Source organism: Nestor notabilis, unplaced genomic scaffold (genome assembly GCF_000696875.1).
Source record: "Nestor notabilis isolate BGI_N333 unplaced genomic scaffold, ASM69687v1 scaffold10995, whole genome shotgun sequence".
In the NCBI taxonomy this organism is placed as follows: Eukaryota; Metazoa; Chordata; class Aves; order Psittaciformes; family Psittacidae; genus Nestor; species Nestor notabilis.
Genome location: NW_009927901.1, coordinates 13,409 through 40,336, shown reverse-complemented (window position 1 = coordinate 40,336; position 26,928 = coordinate 13,409). Strand labels below are relative to the sequence as shown.

Below are 26,928 nucleotides of genomic sequence, written 5' to 3'. Positions count from 1 at the left end.
CTAGAGATTTCTATGACTGAAAGCATGTATCAGGAAATGTTAGATGATCTTAAGGTCCTTTCCAACCCTAACCTTTCTGTGAGTCTATGATTGACTATGCATTTAAACAGAGGAAGAGGCAAGACTCTGTCTTCAGGTTCTTTCCTGCTTAATTTTATATTTCTATCATTTTCTCCAACTTTTCCTTTCTTTTAGGAAGTTTAGTACCCTGTTTTAAAATGAAAAAATATAACATCATGGAACACTGAAATTTTTCTTTTAATAATTATCTTGCTGCAAATAAGTACCTGCATAAATGCCTTTTTCAATATATGCTCATATGTGCTGTTTTCTACACAGCAGGTAAATCAAAGTCATCTCAGACTGAACAGGAGAACAAAAACAAAAATTCAGATGCTGTAATCCTGGAAGAGAAGATTGACTTCAGCAGAGGCCAGGTGCTACATAGGTATGTTATACAAAGTACAAAGAAGTTGCTTCAGCCAAATGTTTAAGCATGTAATTGATTTGAATCTCATATGTGTTCTATAATAGTGCGGAGATGCATAATGTTAACAATCAGCTTAGGAATTTCTCTAATGTGATGCCTAAGGAGTACATTAATTTTTAGCACAATATAAATAATCCTAGAAGGTAAGAATTCAGGTGTGTTGTTTTTCCAAGGTATTCTTCGAAGGAGAGTTTTCTTTTTCAGATATATATTGCATGAACCATATGTATAGACATGCGCATATATATGTATCTATGCATACATATATCTGACATCTGTCGTGCATCATGTAACTGCTCTTTTTTCTTTCCTATGTTGAAAATGAATGGGTTGATGTGAATGGAGTGTTATTTTGCAAAAAAATTATTGCTTGGATTTGGTTTAGTATCAAAATAGATGGTCTGCTTTTTCTCTTGTTTATTATTTTGGTAAAATGTTTTCTTTCCATTAGTTAGATTTTAATTTTATACGTTAATATGATTTTTGTAGAATTTCAGGCTTTCTAGACGTCTGGCCAAAATTAGAGAAATGGTTTTCAGTCCATCAAAATATTCTAGTGAAAGTCAATGCAGAGAGAGAAGAAAGTCTTGTGTGTGAAACAGTGAAGGAAATTATAATAGAAGAAATTTTCAAAAAACAGAATAGAAGTAAGTTTTCCTGTTCTTACTTTTCACAAGACTTTGTTCTTTATAATTAAAACTAATACTGATCAGTAACTGTATGGAAACATACGTTTTACTGGCTTTGAAAGAATTTGGGGATGTGTGAGTCAGTGATAACTGACAGGCCAGAACTCTGAACTTCCCTGTTGTGTTTTTACCTTTTCAGAGGATATGGACCTATTTCATGTAATTGTAAAGATAGTTTGAGAAAAATAAAATGTTTAAGTGTCAATTTTATTTACTTATATTTAATTCTGGTTTAAATATTACAGCTAGCATCTTCACCATATGGAATAGCATAATGGTGTAAGAAAGACTAACTTGTCTTTATCAACATATATTAATCTATTATCATCAGCTTAAAACCATGGATAACTTGGAGTGGTTTTGACATGTGTTTTGGTGCATCTTTATTCCAATTTTCCTTTTAATTACCCAAATAGAATGAACCACCTAAAGAAAGGAAAAATTATGACATACCCAGGGGAAAAGATGCATCAAGTAAACTAGAATTAGTAGACTTCTAAATAACCAGCTTTTTTCTCCATAATTATTACCAGAAAGTCTTGATGTGTCTTCTACCACCCAAAAAACCCCCCAAAACCCAACACCATACAAACAAACAAAACCTGTAATAGCTTGAAAAGTACTCCTAACAGTCCTTGCAGTAAAAGTTTAGACCACTACTCCTGCACAAGGTTTCCAGTTCATTGACTCCTGCTGGAGTCAATGGCAGAATTCCTATTAATGCAAATGGAGTTTAAAATTTCTGGTTAGAATCCAGCTATCTTGTAGAAGTACTTTAAGGACTATTTACTCCATATGGAGCAGTAATCCCTGTGGTCAGTTAATAGTGTCTGATTTTATATTTATATTAATAGATTCCAAGCTGTCCTTCACTGTTAGGTTTATACAGCAGAACAGAGGTACGAGAATATATATTAATTTGTAGCATTCTGCGAAGGACACGGTAAGGCTAAATGCAGAGATTGTAAAATATTTAGCAGAAGCTAAAGTAGTTGGAATATTTTATGTGGCCAACAGTTTTGTTCATTTTATAAATCTAAGTCAGGAGAATGATAGCAGTTTTTCCATTGAAGCAAGACTGGTTTTCGGAGGCAGATTTGTCACACTTAAAGTAAAACAAAACAGATCTACTCTTTAAATATTAAGTTTCCTTCAAACAAAGAGACAAGACTGTTCCAACGTTGGTTTAATGCAAGCTTGTTTATTTTCTTTGCGTATTTTCAATCAACAGCAAAACTGGCCAGAGTTTGTGCTCATGATTCTGAGCAGATAATTAATGTTAACTTAAAAATCTAGTTGTTGTAGGATCCTTCTGTGGTCACTGAGGAGAAGCTGGTATCTTTCTCGACATCGGTTCAGATCTTAGGATCGAATGCTCTGAAGCTGCTAGTACACTCAGTATTATTTTGCGATACTATAGGTTAGCGGGGTTAGTTTTTCACTTGTTTCTTTCTCTAACATGATCTTTTCTGTCTCTTTTTACCCCATCTATCTTCAATACTTCTCAGCTTCTCATCAGACTAAGGTGTATTTTCCACATTAGGCCAAATTTAGCTGAATTTATCTGTTATTTCTTCAATGTTTGTTTTTATTGATTCATTCTTTCCCAAGTCTAGCACAGAAGCTAGACTTAGTTTACAACCAATCTTTAATTAAGCAGGTAGTCGCTGAAATGATGACAGTTACAATGAATCTCAGAATTGTATCAACACCACTGGCCTTGATTTACCTGGTAAAGAATTTGTTACGTATATGCATATATATTAATTCATTATTTTTCTGTTTTCCTCACAGTGCTGGTTTTAGAAAAGTATCAGTCCTGCAAAATATAAGCTTAAATGGAAAGTGATTTTATAACTTTAGCATCAATGGTTTGATTCATATATTTTTTGATGAACAACACCTAAGTAATGAAATATTTAGTATGTTCCATTATCTCAAACTTGTCAGAGTAGCATAGATTCTGTTTATTGATGTTTAAAATGCATTTGAAGGTACTAATTGTATGTTCATATAACAAGGATCTGCTAAAGAAATATCACCAGAAAAGAAGATTTCACCAGTTAATATAAGTAATATGGATACACATACACAGGAAGACCTACTTCCTCCTATTCCTGTGGAACCACCACCAGCTGAACCAGGATCAGATGAATGGATTTATGTAGATGAACCACTTCCCAAGGTACATTAATTCATGATTGAAAGTCTTAGATATCAAAGTATATATTTTTCTCAGTATTTTATACATATTCTACCTGAACCTTTTGTCTCACTGTGTTTTTTTCTTCAATATTTTTCAATGAAATATACACTAGTACTGTATTGTAAATATTTAAAAATACAAATAACAGTTGTTACTAAAATGTATGAAATAAGAAAACACACTTTAAAATTTTGATCTTTTTTTTATATCTAAATTCTTCACAATGATGAAGAAGAGCACATAGATGCCAAATTAATGATACTTTTTAATACTATGACATACTAACATAGTGTTACTAAGCCAGTTTCCTGTCTCTGACAAAGGACAGTTGTGGATGCCTTAGAAAGAATGTAAGAAGGGGGAAGTGTGCACTGATCTTTCTCCTAGGATACTTTTTTCTAACATGTTTTCCCCTGGGACATCTTCCTAGTTTGCAGTAATCTGAAATTTAGGGTTTTCCTGAGATTATTTTAAAACTTCATCTTTGTGTTTAGTAGCTCTCAGAAGACATTTCTTCCATGATTATGTCTAATTTCTTTTTTTTGAGCAATTTACATTTTGGTCTCCATGATACAGTTTGTATAATTATGCTCATTCTGGAAAAAAATAAAATCTGTCTCTCCACTTTAAACCTGCTGTTTGCCTGGGTCATTTGATGACGCCAGTTCTTGGATTGTAGCATATAACGAATAATGCTATATCACCCTCTGAAGGTATGAAAGATGTGACAGGCACCTATAACATCTTCATTTAATTCGGTGTTGCTTCATGATTATGTCTAATTTCTTTTTTTTGAGCAATTTACATTTTGGTCTCCATGATACAGTTTGTATAATTATGCTCATTCTGGAAAAAAATAAAATCTGTCTCTCCACTTTAAACCTGCTGTTTGCCTGGGTCATTTGATGACGCCAGTTCTTGGATTGTAACATCTTCATTTAATTCAGTGTTGCTTTGCTTCATCGATACAGTCATAGTATGTTTAACTCACCTCATGTGGCCAGTTCATATGTTCAGTCATCATTCTTGCCATTCTGTTTGTTCTACTGTAAATTTTTTTGAGATGGGGAGCTGGCACTGTATGAAATATTTGAGATTTAGATTTCAAAGCTGCTTAATGTTGCTTTGTATTTTGTTCTGTAACTGGTTTCCTAATATTTACCAGTTTTGCCTTTGTGACTGCATCAACCTCACATACACTGTATTTCCTCTAGCCATGGGCTTCATTTCGTATTTCATGAGTGTCACTCAGTCTGTCTGCCTGAAAAATGTCACTTTTTCATCACTTGACAGTTGGCTTAGGTTTTTACCAGCTTTAGCAGTTGTGTACCATCAAATTTTGATAATTAAATACTCACTTAGAATCTTTGCTTAGTTTTTGAGCATATCCAAAACTGCATTGAAATATATCCGAAACATATTGAAATATTCTGCTGGAATTTCCCATTCATTTTGAGTATTGCCACATCTTTTCCAAATAAATCCACAGGATAAAACTGTATGTTGGTACAGTGTCTGTAGTCAGTTGTAAATAACTGTACATCAAAAGAAATACACAGTGAAGAAAAACTGTAATATGATTTCATGAGGTTATCTTTCTTATGTTTGCTAATGCTACAGGTAAATGGGTTACCAAGAAGTATATTGGTTAATTTTTATGTTTTTTAAAAATTCACAGGAGATACCTGTTTTTTTAGTACCTTACTGGGAAATGGTAGAAAATACATATATGAATACCATCAAAAGTATACTTAGATGTCTAAGGGATGAACAGCACTCGGTGATTTATTACTTAGCAGAAGTTAGGTAAGTAGAAATAGTGGCTTATTACGTTAATAGTTAGTATTTACCTGGGGCATATGTTTTTTAATGCCAAAATTATTTTTACTATAATTTACAGAAAAAAATTCCAAGATTATTTGAAGCATCCTGATCTTAAGCAGGAGTTTGTATCTCTGTGGCAATCAGATTTTAATTCAATTGCTGATGACCTGCGAGAAGATGAGGAAGTGAAAGCAGAACTACACCAAAGAGTTACTGTAAGTAAATGGCAAAAGTTAAAATATTATTAAATGTAAAATATTATTAAATGTAAAATGAATTTTGGGTTTGGTTTGGTTTGGTTGTTTGGTTTTTTTTGCTTTTACCACTCCTATGGAACTATCTCACTTCCTCTTGTACATAAAGTATTCTGAGGTTTGGCCATATCCTTCTTATGTCTTATGACTAACAAATCTTAGCAGTAATTTAGTTTTTCCATAAATGATATATAGTAATATATGTTATCTAAAACTGATTTATACAAAATACAGAGAATTTCTTTGAAATGTTTTGTCCCAGGTACATCTTTGCTAAGTCATACATGTACTGAGAATTCTTCTTCACAAAAATCCATAAGGTCCTAACAAGTTCAAAGCCGTATTTAACATGGGCAGGAAGTAGAGCTCTTTTTGAGCTCGTATTTCAGAAAAGACATGGGGTTTAGTTGAAATCATATCAGGAAATGCTTCCAGAAAGGAGAAAAAAAATGCTGGTAACATTATTAGTTGGAGGGAACATTGGTGGAATCATGGTTGAATTTCCTGAGCTGGAAAAAGAATTGGATCTCCTTTTCTATTTCGATAGAATGAAGTAGAGGACTTAAAAATCATCATCCATATTTTGAATTTCTACTAAATTGAAGTACTGGAATCCCTCTGTCCTGTTTTTTAGAAAGCTAAAATTAATATTTGGCCTTTCACTCATGGCAAAAATCTATGTTTGACATTGTCAATTTCAAATTAGATTAAGAGGAGGTGATAGTCCCATATGATGCAATAAGGCTCAGATACTGTGATCAGGTTAAGCAGTTTGGAGTAAATAAATGATTTCCAGAATTTCTGTTTCTTAATGACCCATTCTACCCATTGTGGATCCCAAACCTGTGGGTGAATGTGAAGATGATATTTCCTCTATGCTTTGAAGTCCTGTCCATTGTACTTCCCTGAATGTGAGAATTCTGTCATACAACCTTCCTTGCTGCTAGAAAAGGACAAGAGAGGAAATTGAGAGTGACGATCTGTGGAATGTTTTTCCTGAAACATTTCCAGCTTTCCCAGACTGTCAGCTGGACCCTTTCTGAAATACTGTCTGCGTTGGAAGCTGCCAGCTGTGAAATCTAAAAAACAAATTTCTTTGATACCAACTGGAAAACGTGAATATCCACCCCATTTTGTGATGTGTGAAAAATTCCTCAAAGGCCTACAACCCAAAGGGCAGCCAAGGCTTTGAGATCATAAGGGTCTAACCTCAGAATTCCTGTTGATAAAATACTGCCTTTCAGTAATTTCTCCAATTACTCTCTGTTGCTATCACTCACATTGTCAGTCGCTATGGATTAGGCCCCCCTACTTGTCTTGTTCCAGATAGAAAAGGATTTAGCACATGCATCCATTTTTTCTTTTTTTTTCACCACCTGATTACAAGGAAGCTGATATATTTAACACTCTTCTCTTCCCGCTGCCTCTTATTCCACAGAAGTCTGTCGCACTATTTCCATGTAGAGATGGCAATGGGGAACAGAATGGTTGCGTGCATGTTGCATGCTTAATAGATCGTCAGTGCTGTCAGTACGCTATATAGTGCTGCTATTAGATACAGTCTACTGGTTGAAGAGCCCTTAGTTATGAAGAACATTGAAGGAAAAATGGCATGAAGCAGTCCAGATTGGAAGAATACTGGAACTCTGACATACTCAGAATTTTTCCTATATTTTTTCCCCTTTGAGTATTCTTCTTATAAGTGTATTAGTTAGAAAACAATTCAAGTGGGAAATTGTTGGTGCAGTTGAGAGCTTAGCTATTCATATTCTTATATCTTTTTCTAGCTTAAATAGATCTCTGCCTGAGGAAAGCAGAACAGCCTACACATTTGTCTCATACCTTTGTATTATTCTCTCTGGCACATTTGTAAAGCTACTTTCTGTCAGCTTTGTGTAAGCACATGACGTGTTGATCAGTCTTTCACATTTATAACAATAAAGAAAAAGCCCCAAATGGGAAGATGCCTTATGCACAGGCAAAAAATTTTGATTTTTAATAATAAATATGAAAAAGGTATTTAAGTTTTCTTTCATAGTTATTTCTCATATTTGATTTTGTGTTTTAGGACCTAAGAGACCTTCTTTGGGATATCTGTGATAGCAGAAGGGAAGAAGCAGAGCAGGAACGTACTGATATCATGAATGATGGCTGGTTACCAGATCATAGGGGGATTGCAGTGAACCATTTCTTATCACTTATGCAGGTATGACTGTACTACGGAGTCTGCAGTGGGAGGGGACAGTGCTCCTCAGAGCACTTTCATATGGTTGGCTCCAAATAAGTAAGGGATTGAGAATTAAATAAGCAAGTGTTCATGCCTCCTCTGAATTTACCTAGAAAGTTAGAAGACAAAATGTAGACATTCGTACATTTAACTGTTTGGCAGGCAGGGAAAGTTAAGATAAACACTACTGTTTTAGTCCAGGCCTTCAAACTTTTAATCAGGAGTGTATAGTATTACTTTTTGCAATTTTATCAGTCCAGTGAATCATCTGAGTTTTGTAACATGTATGTTAGAGCTGTTTATCCTTCTGTGATTGTGTTGACATCTACTCCTAATTTACACATTACATAATTCACTGTAGACCCACTTGTCCTGTATTTCCTATATCACAAAATTATTGTAATTTTACCAATGTGGCTTGAAATTTTACCTATAGACTGAAAAAAAAAATAAAATGCAAGGAATAGTTTTGATTATGTGATGTTATTTGTGGCTCTTGAGAAAAACCTGTTCCAATACAACTCAGCTTTCACATCTCTGACTTAAAGTTTTCAAGAGACCATCTTCAAATAGTTGGTTCTCTCTTCACCCACATTAAGCCGTTCCTCTCATTCAGCCTGATCTGCATTACTTGAGGTCCTGAAGTAAAGTAAGATTTCCCTGTGACTGCTGGTCTAGGTGCATAAATTTGGTTTAGGGCTGAACTGGACTGGAATAGACTAGGCTAGACTAGACAGGCTTTTCTGTAAATGCAGTGACCATTGTATGAAAATACCGGCAATTTTAAAGAAGGCAATGAAAACAATACTTTAAACACATGCCATATGAAGCTACTTCAGCTGAAAATTCAGGCCTAAGCATCTAGGGGTGGGCTTCCTGCCCGTTAACTCTCAGTGTTATTTTTATATATTTAATAAACAAGGGAAGCACTCTTTTATCTCATATGAGTGTTGTGGCAATTTAAGTAACATTTCTGAAGTAGTCAGTTGCTGGAATAAGGAAATTATTAACTCTGTTTTGTAAGAGTCTAAATAATGCCCTAAATAAAGAGTTAAGGCCACCAACTTGAGAGAAGTCAAAATACCAAGTAACTGCTGACTAAACCATATTCATCCTGTAATTACACTATTTATAGGACTAAGTATTTAAAAATGTATCTTGAATTATATGCATAAAGAAGCCAAAAGTAATATTGGTGAGCTTAAATATTTTATTTTTCTACTTTCATATTCGTGTATAATTTTGCAATCCTTATTCTCTTGTAACAGAATTTCATGGACATGTATGATGCAGTCCAGAGTAGATGCACTATGAATCTAATTTGATCTGTCTTGTGTGGATATGCAAACTAACCATTTAAAATTACAAATGCATGTATTAAATATATAGACGTTTTATAAAGAAAAATGCAAAGGAAAACATTTTTAATTACTTAGTATATACTACCTAAAATAAAGGAACTACTAATAATGCTAAAACAACAAAACTAAAACTCTAATAACTAAGTCTTTACGTTAGGGCTTTGTTTGAGAAACAGCTAAAAATAGGCTGCTTTGGTATTGAGCTCTCCATCTGTGGGTTTTTCTGTGGGAAGTTACATATATTCCCCAGGTGGCTCTGTTACTGTGTGAACACATAGATTTGTATAAATGCCGTTTACCAGATTTCTTTCCACCTTTCTGTGTACACAGTGTTACACTAGAAGATTCTCCTTAATTTATGGATAAGTGCTGGTTTACACCACAAAGGTTTTATCCTTTGTTTTGTGAATGTGGTTTTGTGCATTTTCCCATGAATATTTAGTACTGTTTTGTCAGTTAGAAGCTAACACCATACTGTATCAATAAATCAAAACCTGACAGGTGTGCAGTGTTTTTTGAATCTTCTTCCAAGATGATTCATAAAAAGATCTTCAAGACATTTAGGTGTGTAAAGTCTGTTGATTTCTTTGGTCCAGAAATACTCTATTGCTTTTAAAATTTTCTCCATCATTTAACCTTTTGTATGTTATGCTATTAAGGATTTTATTTCTTTTGAACAAAAAGATGTGTATAATTTGTTGATGTTAGTATACTTACTCCTATAGAAATATATATACAGAAAAGTATGTTTTAATTAAATTCAATGCATCAAACATTATTTTTGTAAATATTTTTCCTGTTCTAACAACTAAGACTTTTATTAATCCTTAAAAATACCAGTGTGAAGATGTTATAGATGCAGAATGAAATATTTTGAATACACTATAAATTTTCAAACAAATATGGTTGTTTGCTGCTCTCCCTCAAACTCTTAAGATTTAGAATAGCTTCTGCTATTGTGTATTTTAAAATGTAACAGAAGTTTGTTCTGCCGTGTTTTGAATTGCAGTATTTCTATCTTTTTTTTTTTTTTTTTTGAGGTTGAAGTGGATCGTTTCCAAGATACAAAGAGACTTCTTCATGATTATTATAGAGCAATGGAAGGAAAAATCCCAACAGAGTACAGTAAAGATTTTAGTAGGATCCCATTGCTAGATATTATGGATTTAGAGCAGAAAGAAGATCAAAACAACTCAAGAAGGTAGAAATACATTATTAAATTATACAAATATCAAAAAATACAATGTACTGGTAGTTTTGTGGGTGTATGGGGAAATATATGTGTGTGTATTATAAAGGATGGGAACTAGGGATTATAGTCAATTGATGAGTCTTGAATCATCTTACAGGTTTAGTTTATCAATTTTTTACTGATTTACCTATATAATTTTCATTAATGCATCTCAGAATTAGAAAACATTTTAAAAGCTGCCTTAAGGAGAGATCTGGTATAGAAAATTTTCCTACTTGCCTCTGTGTTGCTGATAATTTTCAGTATAATCTTCTCATAACTAAGTTAAATATTATTACAGAACTTTAAAATATTTAAAAATAGGTAATTAAATGGGTTATGTAATGAAAAATATAAATCAAGAGTCTTCAAAGATGCATGCTATATTAAAAGTTAAAGCAATACTATCAAATGATTTCACAATATAAAAAATGCTGTCAATAATGACACCTGCTTTTTGAAAATACAGTTCATTTAGAAACTATCTGAGTAATGAGGCTGTGCTTCTAGCCCATGTGGAATGTACCAGCAGATCATGCAATCATCTGACATAGTTTTATCCATCTATTATTACTCCTTAGCTTCTGTAGTTAAACTAGACAGTTTTCTTGTCATCCACATATTTAACCACTTTTGGTCATAAGGAAGTTCATCCCTTTTCTGTTGGTATGGCAAATTTTGAAAATAGCATTCTTATTCTCCTAGCATATTCTCCAATGTAGTTACAAATTAACACTTTTTTAATAAAGGGATTATGAATACTACCTTATATTTAATTTTTAAGGATTCCTCTGGTTTCTTGGAAAGTGCCTGAACCAGAAGTAATTATTACCAAGTCAAAAACCAAGGGATCTCTGCAGAAAAGTGCTAAGGATGATAATTCTGAAAATGGAGTGGTCACTGTTGGGAAAGATGAAAGTCTCATTACTGATACATGGCAAACAGCAGCAACAACAGTATCCAATATGGTAAATAATGTTTTTACATTTTACAAGTATTTACTTAAATATTTCTGCATATCAGACAGTGAAAGCCTCCCATTCAGTAGGCAGCCTAAACACACAGCGTTCTCACTGTATATCTCGATTTCAAGCCTCTTGCTCCACCACTGATATTGAATATGTTTGTGTTCCTAGGAGGAAAATTTTGGAATCTGTATATTATCAGCACTATTTATAACTGGCCTAGTCATTAAATTACTGCAATATTTTGAATGTTGACTCTATATGTCTACTTCTTCAATGACACATTCTGCTGTTAATCCCTCAATAGAAGCATGAGAACAGGGACAAGTTTTATCCTGTGATGCAATGTTTGCTCAAACCTTTCACAGCTTCAGAGGCTATGGTTACATTGTTTTATATATATAGCTAAAAGTAAATTAAGTTGGCTTTTCAAATGGTTGGTTTCTAGTTTCACTTTTTCTTTCCTCTGATAATTTTAAAGAAAGCAAATATCTGCACCCTTACAGTGTAACTGTAGTCTTGTTTTGTATACTGTTGATTCTTGCATTTCTCACTTTTTCCTAGAGTACAGGTAATACGTTACAAGAATTAAAACCACTATCTCTGTCTTGCATTTTTGCTGTAGAATTTTATATTTGATTAATTAAAATTTAATCAGTTTAATTCAGTAATGTGTTCAGTTCTTGGCCCCTCACTACAAGAGAGATACTGAGATGCTGGGGGTGTCCAGAGAAGGGCAATGGACCTGGTGAAGGCTTTGGAGCACAAGCCTGATGGGGAATGGCTGAGGAAACTGGGAGTGTTTAGTCTGGAGAAAAGAAGACTTAGTGGGGACCTTATCACCTCAAAGGAGGATGAAGCAAGGTGTCTTGTCTCTTCTTCCAAGTAACAAGTGTTAGATCAAGAGGTAATGGCCTCAAGCTGCGCCAGGGGAGGTTGAGATTGGATATTAGGAAAAATTTCTTCACCAAGATGGTAGTCAGGCATTGGAACAGGCTTCCAAGGGAAGTGGTGGAATCATCATCCCTGGAATTGTTCAGAAACCACGTAGATAAGGCCCTTAGTGACATGGTTTATTGGTGGACTTGGCAGTCCTGGGGTAGAGGTTGGAATTGGTGATCTTAATGGTCTTTTCCAACCTAGCTGATTCTGTGATATCTCCTTTGTTTTATTTAAATACTTTCATCATGTATCAGCTATTTAAAATGGTACTGGCACAGTGTTGATACTATGTACTTTACTATGCGTGACTATGGTGTCAAGGTAACAGGTGAAATACAGCTTAGAGAAACTGAAGAAGAAGAACGTCAGCAGCTAAATGTGAAAGAAAATCTGAAATCTTCAAAGCCATCAAGCAAAGCTACCAAGGATTCCAAAAAGCAATCTCCAAAAAAAACTCCTAAGAAGAAAGGTATTTGAAATGCAGAACTTGTTTTACCAGTGCTTGAAATTGCTGAAATGTAAATATATGAGTAATACAGAAAAAAGAGAGCCAAGCCATTTCTTTAGGATTTAATTTCTCTTTTGAAATGTCCAATGAATGTGACATATCAATATGCAAAGCTGGTAGTGATAAAGGAGTGTGGAGGCTTTTGAAAGGCGATTGCATTTAGTTAATCATATTAATGATTATTATGTGATTACTATGTGCGACTTATGATTATTATGTGATTATTATGTGCAAATAAATATTGTAAATAGAACCTAGAAAGTAAATATTAATTTTTCTCTATGTGCTGTTTTGGAATTTAATAGTTAGAAATAGTTTATCAAATTTAATAAAATTCCATTAAATTCTGTCCACTTCTGTAACATACTGTAAAGAATGTAAAATCTAATGGAATGTATAGTCCTAAAAAAGCCCAGGCTCCCATAGGGTTAAATCTTGCTCATAGGCCTGGCAAGAATCTACCCAACCAGATGAGAATACAAAACTAATTTGCAAAAGAGAAACTGACCTTAAAATCTATCACTTTAACCTAACAATCCAGGCAGTCTGCTGGAAGGAATTCTGGCATGCAATGCTGTTTATATATTTTTTCATGAATACTTCCTTAAGCAGGTAGTGCTTTAAGTAACTTCCTCTTTCTGCAAAATGTCATAGCTCCAGCAGGAAGCAAGGCTAGTAGCCTATGTCTAAGCCTTGGACTTTTTGTAAAGACATTCTACACAGCAAAAGAGGGGCTTAAGCCCTGTGGATGTGAGGGTAGCCTGAAATTCAGGGACGTAATTTCCAAGTCAGAAAGCTGTAACTGAGAGTTATTATGCATAAAACACGTTTTTCTCTTTGACAGGCATTTGATTCAGTGCTCTCTGGTTGATTTTCCTCATAATATGGTTAACAAGTATAGCCACATAGATGCCTAATTTGTGGCCCACAGGAATCCTAATATGTGTTTAACATCTCAATCCTGCCAAAAGAGTATCAGATGTTCAGATTTCTACAAAAACTTTGTAATAAGAACCCAGCAGCAATCACCTGGTGTATGCTAAGTGGTTAGGTTGGGGTTTGTGGATTGCTTTTTGGAGCTAAATTTTTCGTGCAGACCTACATGACTTACCTGAAATCACAAATCTATAAAGTGAAAGAACTGCAACTGGAACTCAGCTGTGCATTCCGCATGGTAGAAGATGAAGTTATCAACTGATGTATCTGTAACTGAAGTATTGATTTTGATTTCATGACAAATACAGTATTACTATAGTCATCCTGTAACAGAAGAATTGTCTAGGATACAGCTATAGGCTAGCAACTGAGTGATAGAGATTATCACATGATTTTATCACTTCGAGATTTGACCATTTGCTTTATGTTGACCTTCTGTATCATGTAGATTTTTTTTTTTCTTTTTTCCCATATTTCCATCTGCTCTTCTTCTAGGACAAAGCAGTTACAAATATTCTAATATTTCTGAGTAACAGTCAAAGTGTTGTGACTGCAGAATTTCACGCAATCTTTGAAAAGCTGATGAAATATCTTTACAATGTCTGTTCATAGATGTGTGATTTAAAACAAGCTGCAAAAGCAGCCAACAGACTGGTTCAAAAAAAGCATGAAATAACATACCTCTCTTGTTTGCTTTTTTTTTCCCCCCCGACATATTATGATTTTTTAAATAGCATTATTATTTTCACTGCTTTGATGGTAACATTTACTATCATAGCATTTTTACTACAGTTTGCTAAACATGAATTTGCTCCAGAAGGAACAGCTCTCAATCAGAAGAGATTTATGTGCTGGTTGCGATATATCAGTAGTTTTTAGGGTCAAAGAGGACATTCTACCATCTAGGATCACAACAGAGTCACACCTGCTCATTCATGATTTTCCATTTAGAAGTACATTTTAGGATGTAATTTAACCAGTTTTAATGCAGTTGTATGTGCTGGAGTAATTTTATGTAGTGTTAATCTCAGCATGTCTTGCAGATATCAACTACAGTTGAAGAAACCTGAATGTCTTATTTTGACATAAGATACCTGAGTAATCACTTTCATATTCTCATAAATGGTCACATCAAGTAAATTGGAAAGTGCCATTTTTCATTTAAAACAAAATGCTGTCTCGTAAGTGTCTGTGTTTGGATACACAAGCTTATTACCAAAGTCCAAAGACTGTGGAGGTCTGTTTTCCTGCAGGATTACCTTCTACCACATCTATGGGTGAAGAGAATACAGTTCCTATAAACCAAGAAGAGTTAAAGAAACAAGAACTGGCACTTAAAATAAAGCAAGAATATTTCAGTGCCTTGAAACATGAGGGTATGTTACTGTTTGTTTACTTATGTCAGGGAATGATTGTTATTCCTAATTTAGGTAGTGTCATATCAAAACTAGCCAGAAACTAGGCAAAATGAGAGACAAGTAAGAAAAAGGGGAGAGAAAGGAGCGTCTGAAGAAATCACGATTTTTTTTTTTAGGATGGTAGTCATCAATGATTTTGTGTTAAATATATTTAAAGTAGAAATGTGGGTTTGGTTCTTCTTTTTTTTGTCTTTTGCTTGATTTCATTTAATTTCATTTTCCATGATTAAGCAAGTATTAAGTATAAGCAAGTGTATTAACAGATTAAGTATCACATCAATGGTTAGCTATTCTTCAGTATCCAACTGAATTGAATTTACTATTTGAAATGTTTTGATCTGGGAAAGAATTTGATGGTGATTATGTATTTGTTGATGCTCTTCTCCCTGATTACCTCTTCTGCAAGCCGCATGGGATTCAAGCAACAAGACCCAGCTTTTGTTTATTCTTCCAAACTCCTTTCAAGACAGTCCCTTCAAAAAAACTATGTACTGTTCAGTCCTTCTGTCTCTTTGTCTATCTTACTGAATAACTTCCAATCCAAGTCATCAATTTCAGCAAAAGGTAGATCTCTGAAAAACAGAAGTCCCAGACTAAAAGTGGGTTGTGTTTTTTTTTTTTTTAAACAAGTGTTTAAACTAGAAGAAAGAGACCTCTTTCTCACTAACGAGAAGATAAAACCTAGCTGTTAGAGATTCTGTTTGTCAAGAGTTGGCAAGCCCTTCATCATGTATCTACCTCTATGGCAGACTAATTTTGCATAGTACTTACTATGAAAATCAGAGAGCAAACAACAGTTAATGAACAAAATACATATTCATAAGGCATCTTGAGGTCCACACCACACCAAATGCTTGTACACCTACCACTTTCAACACAGTTTAATCCAAAAACATTTTAGGAATACACACTCTTAAGATTTTAGGATATTGAGGAGAGGAATGGTAGTAACCTTGAAGATCTTAACAGTATGCAGATAAATCCTAGTGATTCATTGACACATTTTGTTTTCTTGAGTTTGCTTCATTTTCGTCTTCTACTTAACAAAAAAGCCAAGATAAGTAGTGAAGGAAGACTAAATATGTTATGATATGTCATAACCGCACAGGCACATAGCTGGTACCTTTGAAGATCACAGTTTCGTTTACAAGTATGGTAACTGGATGTTTGACCTTTTGGTTATCCAGATACATAGAGACTAGCAAGTCGCTAGTTGTGGACAGTTGCTAAGTTTTTAATGTTGATTTCATATTCCTTTTACTCTGTACTGTTAAAAGAGCAGCTTTATGAGTGAGCAGTACCTGCTTCTGAAGATGCAGGAAGACAAAAATTGCTGTACACTTACATTTGTACCATACTGATAGCAGCTACTCAAGAAAATAAATACAGAGAAGTCACAAATGAGGCAGCCTTGTATTAAAGAAGAGTGACTAGATAGGCACAGAGCATCTTCTAAGGTATTTCTGGTTGCTTAGAAGCTTTACTTTTTGTCATCAAATAAAATAACCCTATTTGAGACCCAAATCTATTCTATATTTAAAATTTTGAGCGATGACTATTTCTTGCTTAAAACAGAAATGGTACACAGTTGCATTCTACTGTGAATTGAAAAATAACATTAAAAGGACACGCTGTATATTCTCCAGGGTCCATCTTTCTACACTGGTTTCCTACAGAAAGTTTCAGCCCCAAACCTAAGTATTTTGAAACCTCAGTAGCATATAGAATAAAGATCATAATATAAATAATTTTACAGTCTAAAACTTTGAACTTACTGTACCTATTACTATATAGCATTAATTCTTTAAAAGATTCTGTAGTATAGAAAGTTAAATGCAAAGAAGTCTCAAGTTGAATCTGAATTTTCTTTCAGGATTGAAAATAACCTCTAGCTACTGACCCTCTTTTCTTACTCTTCTTTTGTAAGGCTTTGAATTTTTTGTTAGGCTTTTTTTTGTAAGGCTTCTTTTGTAAGGTCTTTCAGTGCCTGTTCTGTGTTCACTCAATACAATACCTTAGCTGCCTTTCCATCCAGTTGGCATCATTTTCACTTTGGACATTGGTGACCTGTTCACATTTCTTGTCCTTTTATCTCCTTCTATTTAAGTATTAGCCTCTTAGAGACTGATTTTTTTTTTTCTCAGTTCTTCATCTTCTGAAAATGAAAAATAATGAAATTCTTATTGTTTTTAAAAGTTACATGTAAATACTCTATGCATAACTTTTGGTAGAGGTGAAGTATTTTCTTAGTGCTCAGTAACCAAACTAATTTCTAATCTGAGTTTCAGATATAGAATAGTTGTATGTGGGAAGCTTGGAACAAAACCAGTAAAGTTAATTCTAAAGAGCTGGATGTTAGAAACAAGAAATCAAACTTTTATTGTGACTGCCATACAGAATGATTTAGATGTGTTTTCTTTAAAATTTATCCATAACAAGTTACTCACACATGCGTCATCAATCTTCTAGGTCTGTTGCTGTTTAGGATTAATTTAGTTCGGTGTCACTGCCTACTTAAAAATCCTCTGCACCTCTGTATTAGTTTCATTAAGGTATTTGTTATTTTGTGAATTCTGATACTAAAAAAAGATACACTTTCGTAAAATACATGATGCAATATAGGTGATCTGAAAAATAATTCAAGAATACGATCACTTAAATAAATAACTTACTGCCCAAAGACAGGTCAACATGTTAAACTGTAGGTACTTAATACTGAGAATTTTTGTAAAATTTTATAAATAGTAATTATTATGACATTCCTGTTTGAACAGAGGTAACCACAAAATTTCGACTAGAACTTATAAAAGAAAAAGCTTTAGCATTTGTTGAAAAGCTAACCATGAAAGCAGAAGAGGCTTATAAAGATATGGAAGAGTGGCTTGGATCCAGGTTCTTGGCAGAAATGTCCAGGTAATGTATAGCTAATTTTAAACAGGAACGATTTTTTTCAAACTAGGATATGCTAGAAAAGATGGTTGTTTATACAAACCTGAAAAAAAAGGTATAAAATAATAATTTAATTTCATGAACTGGAATTTCATTTTATATGAAATACCTGAATGGTAATAACTCATTTCTTGAATGGTAAGAAGGTTCTGCTGGCAGCAGTAGAGTTAATTATCAGTTCTGCTGGTTTTATAGTCTACAGATCTAATACATTTATGAGCATCAGCAAGCAACCAGTTATTCCATTTAGTAGAAGCTGATGTATCATTTCAGTGGCTTCTGTCACTTCAGATTGTGGTGTTATTTTCTTTCCTGTGCTTTACATATGCTTGAAAATTCCACTCACTCTTATTATCAACATGTATAATATTTCTCAAAATTATTTCAAGGTCCATTAAGAAAACTAAATAAAATGTGCTTGTGACTACCATATTTAGGCCATCTGGCATAGAACAGCCTATCCATAGAATTAAAAGATTTTATTCTCCAAAAGAAAGGGGTCATTTTGCCTTTTGGAAAATCTTTCTTGCCTGTAATAACTTTTGAAGCATACCTGGGACAGTGCTAGGTGATCCATGTCAGGGCAAGCCAAAGACAAGAGACATGAAATGTGGGATGTGAAGGCTCTAACAGTCAGTAGCTGAAAGAGGGTGAGCCTCTGCCTTCCAGACAGTTTTATTTGCTCTCTTGACAAGAAGAACTACCAAAGACACAATAATTACCGAACAACATGTCCTTTGACCTGACATCCCAGGCCAAACCTATGTCTAGTTAAACATTATAAAGAGCTGACATCTTTCCTTATATACATTGTACTCATTACACTTGAAGCAGGAGTTCATATGGTCCTCCACAAAGCTACTTTAGAAAGTGCTTTGTACGTCTAGGATTTAGGGGTAAAGCAGAAGATAAGGCATTGAAATAGGATAAAGGATGATTACAGTTGGACCATGTGTGCTCCACCCCTCTAAAATTTTGGAGTAAAGAAAGCCTCATCCTTTCATATTTTTCCATCTGATTTCTTCTATGGCTTAGATCTCCCTTTATATAAATTTCTTACCACAGTCAAAAGATTTCTTGCTGCCAGAGGGGGACTGCACTTCATAATGATTTTGCTGAGTACAGAATTCCACACAGACAATTTGTAATTCTTACTTCAGGAAAGCTTTTGAAGTGTAAACACATTAAAATTTGAGCCTATGTTATTAACGTTGTCTATTAGTAGTACTCAGTGTTTTCTACATTTACACTTTCACAGTGTTGAAAAGCTGGTTGAGGTTGCACGACATCATATTGAGAGTTCTAGCAAAATTCAGTATGAAATTATTTTAGAAGAAACCGATTTCTTCATCAGCAGTGATGTAAAAGTGTTTCCTGACCCTGTTCCTTCACCACACGTTCCACATGTAGAGACCTCTGGAAGTAGTACTCTGACTATGTCACAACTTACTGCACTTCATAAGCAGTTTCTTCAAGTGGCACCCAAAGGTAAGAAAAATTTTTCCTTTTCATTTCTGAAGCACTGTTTGTTTCCTACTTAAAATTTAAAATACTTACTGGGAGCCACTAAACATTAGTTACCAATATTTTTAAAGATTCTGCTACATATAAAAGTAAAGCTATAGTGCAGAATATTGAAAATGTGAAATACCAGACTAGTTGGAAGCTTTTAATGTCTTTGCTATGGGCTTTATATCCTCAAGACCACGTACTTTTCCTCAAACTGGTGCCTCTGTAATACATTTTTAGGAGTGGTATTTATCCTTCTTACTTTGCTTAGACATGCCAGTTTTTAACTTAATTAAGAATTCACAGGTCAGTGAACACTGAAACTATATTATTTTAAAAGACATTTTTAAAGAAATCAGTATTTTCATGAAACTATTAAATAGGGTCTAGTTTAACTATTAACAACTGTATTCTTCAAGTCGGTGTGTACCAGTTGTTTTGGATGATTTGCAATTGTTAAGTCAGATACATAAATTTTTCCCTTTGTATGTGTATCTATTGGGTGCCTACCCTCTAATTCTGGGAACCTTGGTCCTAGGATGCCTGAAAGGATTTTCTTGCAAAACTTACATCTACTGTACAAACATTACAAAATAATTTAGATAAGGCAGTTTTAAACTGAGATGAAAATTTGTTAAACACATTTGCACAGGGTTTCATTGCTACTATAATTTTAGTACAATTGCCACCAAGATTGTGAAATACAATGTGTAAATGTGTACTTTGGATCCAACTCTTAGTAAGGCTACAAAGGCACAATGAAGTTGAATTTAATCTTTATTCAGAAATTATTTTCATGTGTATTTATGCAGCAATTCTGATTACATTTTGAGCATGATTTTCCTTTAGAGATGCATGGCATCTTATCTGTAGTGTAGGAGCATGAGTGTGTGTGTAAGCATTCCAAACTCTTCAATAGAGACTAATTTTGCAGATACTATTGCATATATAATGCCATGTGAAACTAAAAATCTATACATTTGTAATCATTAAAGGTGAAATGCAGATACCAGTTTGACTGTCATTCCACTTCAAAGGTTTTCTTTTGCTTTTAAATTATTTATTCATTGAGACATTTAAAACTAAAAAAAAAATTGGCTGATACAAACGCTAGTGTTCTTGACATGTTAAGGACAGAACAACTGTTTTCCTTGTACTTTCATGATAATCAGCAAGAAATCAAATGAAATCTTTACCTTTATACAGTATTGTCCTTTTAATATGATATTCTCTAAAATGACCCAAAATGTTTTGCACGGCTGTCCAGAAAGGTAAATATCTTGACTTAATAGTCACCAGTTAATAGAAGAATGCTGTTGCATGTTCTCTGGGACAATGGTAAGAAACTATTTTTTAAAATAGGTCCCAAAGAACATTCTGAGTTAGGATGGGAAGCACAAGCTGCGCAAGTCACCTGTAAAGTGCTTCCTTCCATTCTCTTACACACTTTCAGACCACTAAATCATATTCCAGATTTCCTAAAACAGCTACTCCCTTTGATTATAGAGTCTCCATAGCAAGAGTGATTTTCTCTCCTAAAACATCAGAAAAATTTTTCACATCCTTCTGTCGCCCCTTGTTGAGAAGAATGCTCAACAGAAAATATACACATCCTTAGTAGTTAGTCTCTTACTGAACAATAGAGGGAAACCCACTAAAGTACTGGACACACTAGAACTGAAACTGTTGGACAGGAACTCTAAAGGACACACAAACTTATCCCTGTCTTGGAAAACCTCTAAAGGGATCTAGATGTGCTGCCAAACATCGTAGTCTTCTAATTCTTACTCACCTGAGATGTCCTCTGAGCATTCATACTGGAAATCCACACAAACAAGCAAGCGAGGCATAGAGTATAGGGCAAGTCAGAACAGAATAAATCTACCAATCTTCTGTGCTATGAAAATAGCAAAATTCCTAAAGTTGTTCTGAAAATGGAATATTAGGCTTATTTTCTATAGCATTATGGAGATTACATAAAGAAGAATTTTATCTAGAAACCCAAGCAAATAAAGAGTAATGAAGGAGAAATTATGTTGGAAGAAATAAACATGCGAACAGTTTTCTCACAGGATATTTGGTAAGTGTCAAGAGGATGTCTTTTCATGATGTGTTTAAAAAATTGCCAAAATTAAAGCAAAAAGTGGTAATGTCAATATACTTACAAACTGTTTGGTATTTACAATAGATATCTTACAGAAATTGTAAACAGTTTTGTGTTTCCTAGGAATTTAAAGTATAAAGAACTGCTGATTCATCACAGACAACTTTATTCTATCCTGCACACTTGGTTCTTCATGGAAGTACATTACTCGCCATTCTAAGCACCAATGGACAAAAAATACAGCCTGTGCTGGACCTTCCTACGTACTGACACAGTCTTTCATTTGATAAGGAAATATTTTAATTATTCTTTTTTTTTTATTCCAAGTGCCATTTCCTAAACTCAGTATTTGGGAGTATTTGCATTCTCAAATGCAGTATTTGTTAATTTCACTAACTACTTTGGTCAATTTGTTAACAGTGCTTTAAAATATTGGCTCAGGAATGTGCTGCTTTTTTATAGAAAGAACTGTGGCAGGTCTGAAAAAGGAGCTACTAACACTTCTTTTCCTTCTTTTCTCTTCTACAGTCTCTTTGGATATGTTCTGTTCTTATCGACAAAATTAAACTAACCATCCATTAGATTTCATCCTCTTGGATTGCCTTTAACACTGTATTCTTCCTATCGCCACATATATTATCAATACAATACACCACATATATTCCAATACAATTTGGAATGGCTCAATTTTCTTCTAAAGGTGCTTCAGAGAATGCAGTTTTGGTAATGTTTTGCATTAGCAAACAGATCAAGATTCTATCCCAGACCTTTCTTCTCCATCTTATGACTCAATTACACAATGAAATTTTAAATTTTATTCATCTGTTTACAGTCATGATCTTCATGAATCATTTCAGTTTGAATTATAGACCTGATTATTCAATAGAAATAAACTCCAATCAGGTTTAAAAAACTTCAATATCAAATATAAAAAAGAATGTTTCAAGTAAAACACAGAGGACAGCCTATGATCAAACTAAATTACTGTTTTCATATTGTAGACTTGTCAGTTAAGTTTTTCTAGGTTGCTAAATTTGGAATATGCTAGATAGTCTATTAAAGTGTTCATCTAGTTCAGCTGAAGTATTACATTTATAGTAAAATATTTTGTTGAGTGGAATAGTCAGAATTATATGATGACCTTGAATAATGTCTATAGATTATGCTTTCTCTTCCCAGGCATTTTTGTAGAAAGAATTGAAGACCTTATAGTAGTAATCCTCATGATATGACTTTGATGTGAATAGAGTGAAGTCCATACGTGAGCATCATCTCTAACTTGATGTGTTCATCATCTCTAACTTCACTTTTCTAAGACTGTATTTCTTTTTAACATGATTTTTTCAAAATTTGAAAGTAAGAAAGGTTAAGTTTGTAGACAGAAGAAGTATCTTTTGCTAAACAAACAATATAGATAGAAAATGCCTTAATTTTAGGGATATAAAGCCTTTAATCAGAGATCCAGAACAGCTACAATACCTCTCCCCACAGATAATGGAAAATTTGGTAATTCTACTGATTTAGTTTTACTTACACCTCCTATTGTATCTCTTACTAAATCATGTATATTATTTAATTTCAGAAATCTCTATTTGCCTATAGTATTTAAAAATCTGTATATCCAATTACTTTTATGAAACATATTTAACGTTTGTCTGTTTTTGTGCAGTTGAGTATATATATATATGTATTGAGATTTCAGTTAGCATGATGAACTCTCTGTTCCCCTCACTGCATCTGTGCAGCAACAACCATACCTTATTCTGCGTAATTCTAAATTTAAAATCCCAATTCTTGCTAATTAGTAAATATTGGAGACACAGCAGAATCAGTAATAATTAGTGAATAAATGAAGTGAAAACCACCTGCAAACGATGATGAGTATCTCAGTATCTTGGAGGGAATGAATCATATTTTTGAGACTCATCTTTTTTTTATCTAAGGACAGACGTATCTTATAATAATAGCTCTTAGACTACTAAAATTAGATGAATATAATTCAACCTCATGGTTTCTTTCACTCATTCATCCCTTACAACGTTGCTGTAAGTTATGTAACTTCCATAGATCATCATCCAAACTTCAAGTCAGGAATTGCTATGGATGTTTTTTTTGTCAGTGAAAATTGAGAGGAATAGGAATCTGTTTAAATATCTTGGTAAATTTTGATGAAATGGGGATAAAATGTTAAAATAACTATCTCTAGTACAGGTTTACAATTGCTCATATTTTGTTGTCTGTGTAAATCTATAATCTGAATCTTTATTCCAGTTCCCTGGTTTAGAGACATATTTTCATACAGCACCTGCTGACTAGTTTATCATTAAGAAATAGTGTCTTTTGTGTATCTTTGCCTTATAACTGAAGTATGGTGATTGCTTTTTCACCCTTCTGTCCCTTTAGATGTCACAGTCCTGGTTCACAGGGTGTACATCTATGTATGCTTATGCTGCTGTCATTCTTAACGCTCTTTTTTGACTATTTATTTTTCTGTTTTCAGTTTCAGTAGTATTCACAATCTTAATTTCTTCATTAAGGTGTTTTGGGGTGGTTTTTTTTTTTGTATTTATTTGTTATGTTTCTGAACTGCTTATGCAAATGTAAATTCTTGTCAATATCACCTTGTGTACCAGTGAATGATACTTCGGAAAAAAAAAAAAAAAGAAACCCAATTCTACTTCATGCAGCTTTTTCTCCATTAGTTTGCCTTTTGATTCACCGATGACAAACTTTTACGTGAAAAAGGGGTCACTTCACAGGTAGTATGGGCTGGCTTCCTTTAGTATTCCATGTTCTTTCAATCATGCCATTACAGAAAATCACACCTTTTCGCATGCTCCCAATTTCCTCCTTCTAGTCCATCTCCTGGGTTTTTTTCCATGTTTGTTAGCCTCATTTAAAACAAATCAAAACAAACCAAATGACACCCTTCTCCCCCACCAAAACAAAACCAAACCAAACCCAACCAGCAAACCAAAACAAATTAAAACAAAAAAAACCACGTATCATCTTACGTCTGTGTTTTGCCTGCACAGCTGGGGTGCGATGGATGCTGTGTGTGGTCTGGAACTGAGGTTAGGCTGACTTATGCCTGTTGGTCATAGAGTGGATAAAAGCTGGTCGTCTTCCCGGTTTTTCCTCGGCATGAGTGCTATAAGGATCTTTCTCCTGTACCTTGGAGCAGATCTGAAAGCAACTGATAAGTCCTTCATAACAGTAGCCTACTGACAAACTTGGTTCAAATTTGCCATTCTAAAATTATCAGTGAGGGAGAACTAGCAGACTGACAAATTGATGTAGAGTTATGCAGGCCACACAACTGCATAATCTTGATTACTTAGGTAAACATGGTAAGAATATAATATAGAGAGGATTTGTAATGAGTATAATCACAGTTTAGATGAGGTAAAAAGCTGATCTGATGTTTCATGATGCTTAGCTATGTATGTACTGTTTTCACACACTGTAGGATATGCTATCTTTCAAAAGATGCATACAACTAATCACTTATTTTATACATTTTTATACACATGGTATCCCAAACATCGTTTTCTAAGGTTTAATCCTTGTGTTTTGAAATGAAAAAATTCAAAACTTGAAAAAGGTGGTATCATTGGAGGTCCATCTTACAGGGAATCTCATCCCTGACAGCAGCTCACAAAATTTGCTCCAATCCCCATTTTTCTAATCAAAAGCAAATTTCTACAGATGCCCATACACCTCAAGAAGCAGTAATCACTACAGAGGTGTTACAGTGATTTTTTTTGCCCTTTCACCCTCTGACTTCTGCAGTTCTGGATCCATTAATCTTGCTCCCACACACACCTTTTTTCACCTTCTCTTGCAGTTTTCTGGCTGCCTGATATTAGAGAAGGTTTTAATCTTTACCGTGTATTAAGAATGCTTCTCCTTCTCTCTTTTTGGTCCCGGGTATAGTACTTGGGCACATGTCAGGAAAAGCTTCTGTGGTCTGGTTATTTCTGCTGTCCATGTGAATCACAGCTGCTACCTCAGATTTAAAGTTGTTTAGAAGAATCTCTCATAATGGAAATGTATTTAAACTGCATTTTCCTAACATTTTTTAATAATGGCCTTTCAGGATGTTCAGAGTAGAACGGGGCAGGCAAACTGTTGTTTTTATGCAATGCCAACAAATAGTTCTCTCATTGTCTAATGCATATATGAAAATTTACCCCTTTTGTAAAATAGAAAAGTGTGGTATAAAGACTCTTTTTCTTAAGACCTTTTAATGCATCAGAAATGACATTTCTTTCTCTGATTAGCCTAATATAACCGTTAATTTTATCTCTTCACATGTACATTACAATAAGGAGGGGTGGGAGTCAGATTGTTTTTAGGTCATTTTCACAGTGCTTTTCTTCTGCTATTTCCATATCAATAGATGCCTTGTTGTATTGCCTCAGTCCTGCATGGAATTTGTTTTAATTTTTTGACTGCTTTCTTTTCAGAGTATACCTTATGGCAACAGTATACGAAAAGAACCATCAAATTACTTGTCAGAAGTAGGAAATTCACTAGCTCTGGAGATAGACTTTTCAAAAAATGTCAGCTTATGGCATTTACTCCTACAAAATGCGAGAATGACCATCTCGAGAACAATATGTGAAAATAATGTTGAGAACAATCTCAATGCTCTGAGAATGTTTCCATTTTGAGAACAAAATGTGAAGCTTCTCAAAGCATTAATAAAATCATTCTGCGGATAAATATATTTTAAGAAGATCCAGTCAGCTACATATGCCATAGAACATCACTTAACATATTCTGTGACAGGTATAAGATTATGTATTTATGGACTTGCTCAAAGTTAACTTTTCTGTTAATGTCAAGTGATGTGGGCATTATAATAGGTTTCTGACTTCAATAATATGTTCAGGGGACATTCTGCTCAAAAGACCATTCTGAATTCTACCCCATAACTCTGTTTTTCTTTGTTTCTAAAATAGTATTGGTGCTGCTGTACTTTACTGGTTGCATATTCTGACAAACTTCTGATAGTCAAAAGAAAATTGGAATCAAAATTGACCATTTCTTACAAGGGTCCTAGGTAGCCTCCAGGTGATTTCAGAGTAGATCTCAGATTTCCTTGTTCTTTTGCTGTTTATTGCAAGTCACAATCTAGTCCCAAAATAACAAAATAAATGTGGATGAAATAAGAAAAACAAAACAAAACAAAAGATTTTGTTAAATAAAATGTATTTTATATTTAGTTGTTTCTTTTTAAATTATAGCCATAAAAGCACTGAAGCAGTTCAAAAGAAAGAGTAATTCTTCTAGCAAGAGAGAAGTTGGTG

At 34.0% G+C, this 26,928-nt stretch overlaps 1 protein-coding gene across 1 annotated transcript in view; it reads left to right on the top strand.

Moving 5' to 3' along the window:
* LOC104405539 (sperm flagellar protein 2-like) overlaps positions 1-26,928 on the top strand; it is a gene marked incomplete at both ends in the record, with an annotated part of 49,396 nt that overhangs the window by 9,451 nt on the left and 13,017 nt on the right. Inside the window, 12 exon segments of the mRNA XM_010014274.1 lie at positions 340-448; positions 980-1,137; positions 3,201-3,364; positions 5,064-5,191; positions 5,286-5,424; positions 7,532-7,669; positions 10,092-10,252; positions 11,067-11,250; positions 12,511-12,678; positions 14,919-15,009; positions 17,826-17,964; positions 19,259-19,488. Of these exon segments, the coding sequence (XP_010012576.1) occupies positions 340-448; positions 980-1,137; positions 3,201-3,364; positions 5,064-5,191; positions 5,286-5,424; positions 7,532-7,669; positions 10,092-10,252; positions 11,067-11,250; positions 12,511-12,678; positions 14,919-15,009; positions 17,826-17,964; positions 19,259-19,488 (1,809 nt within the window).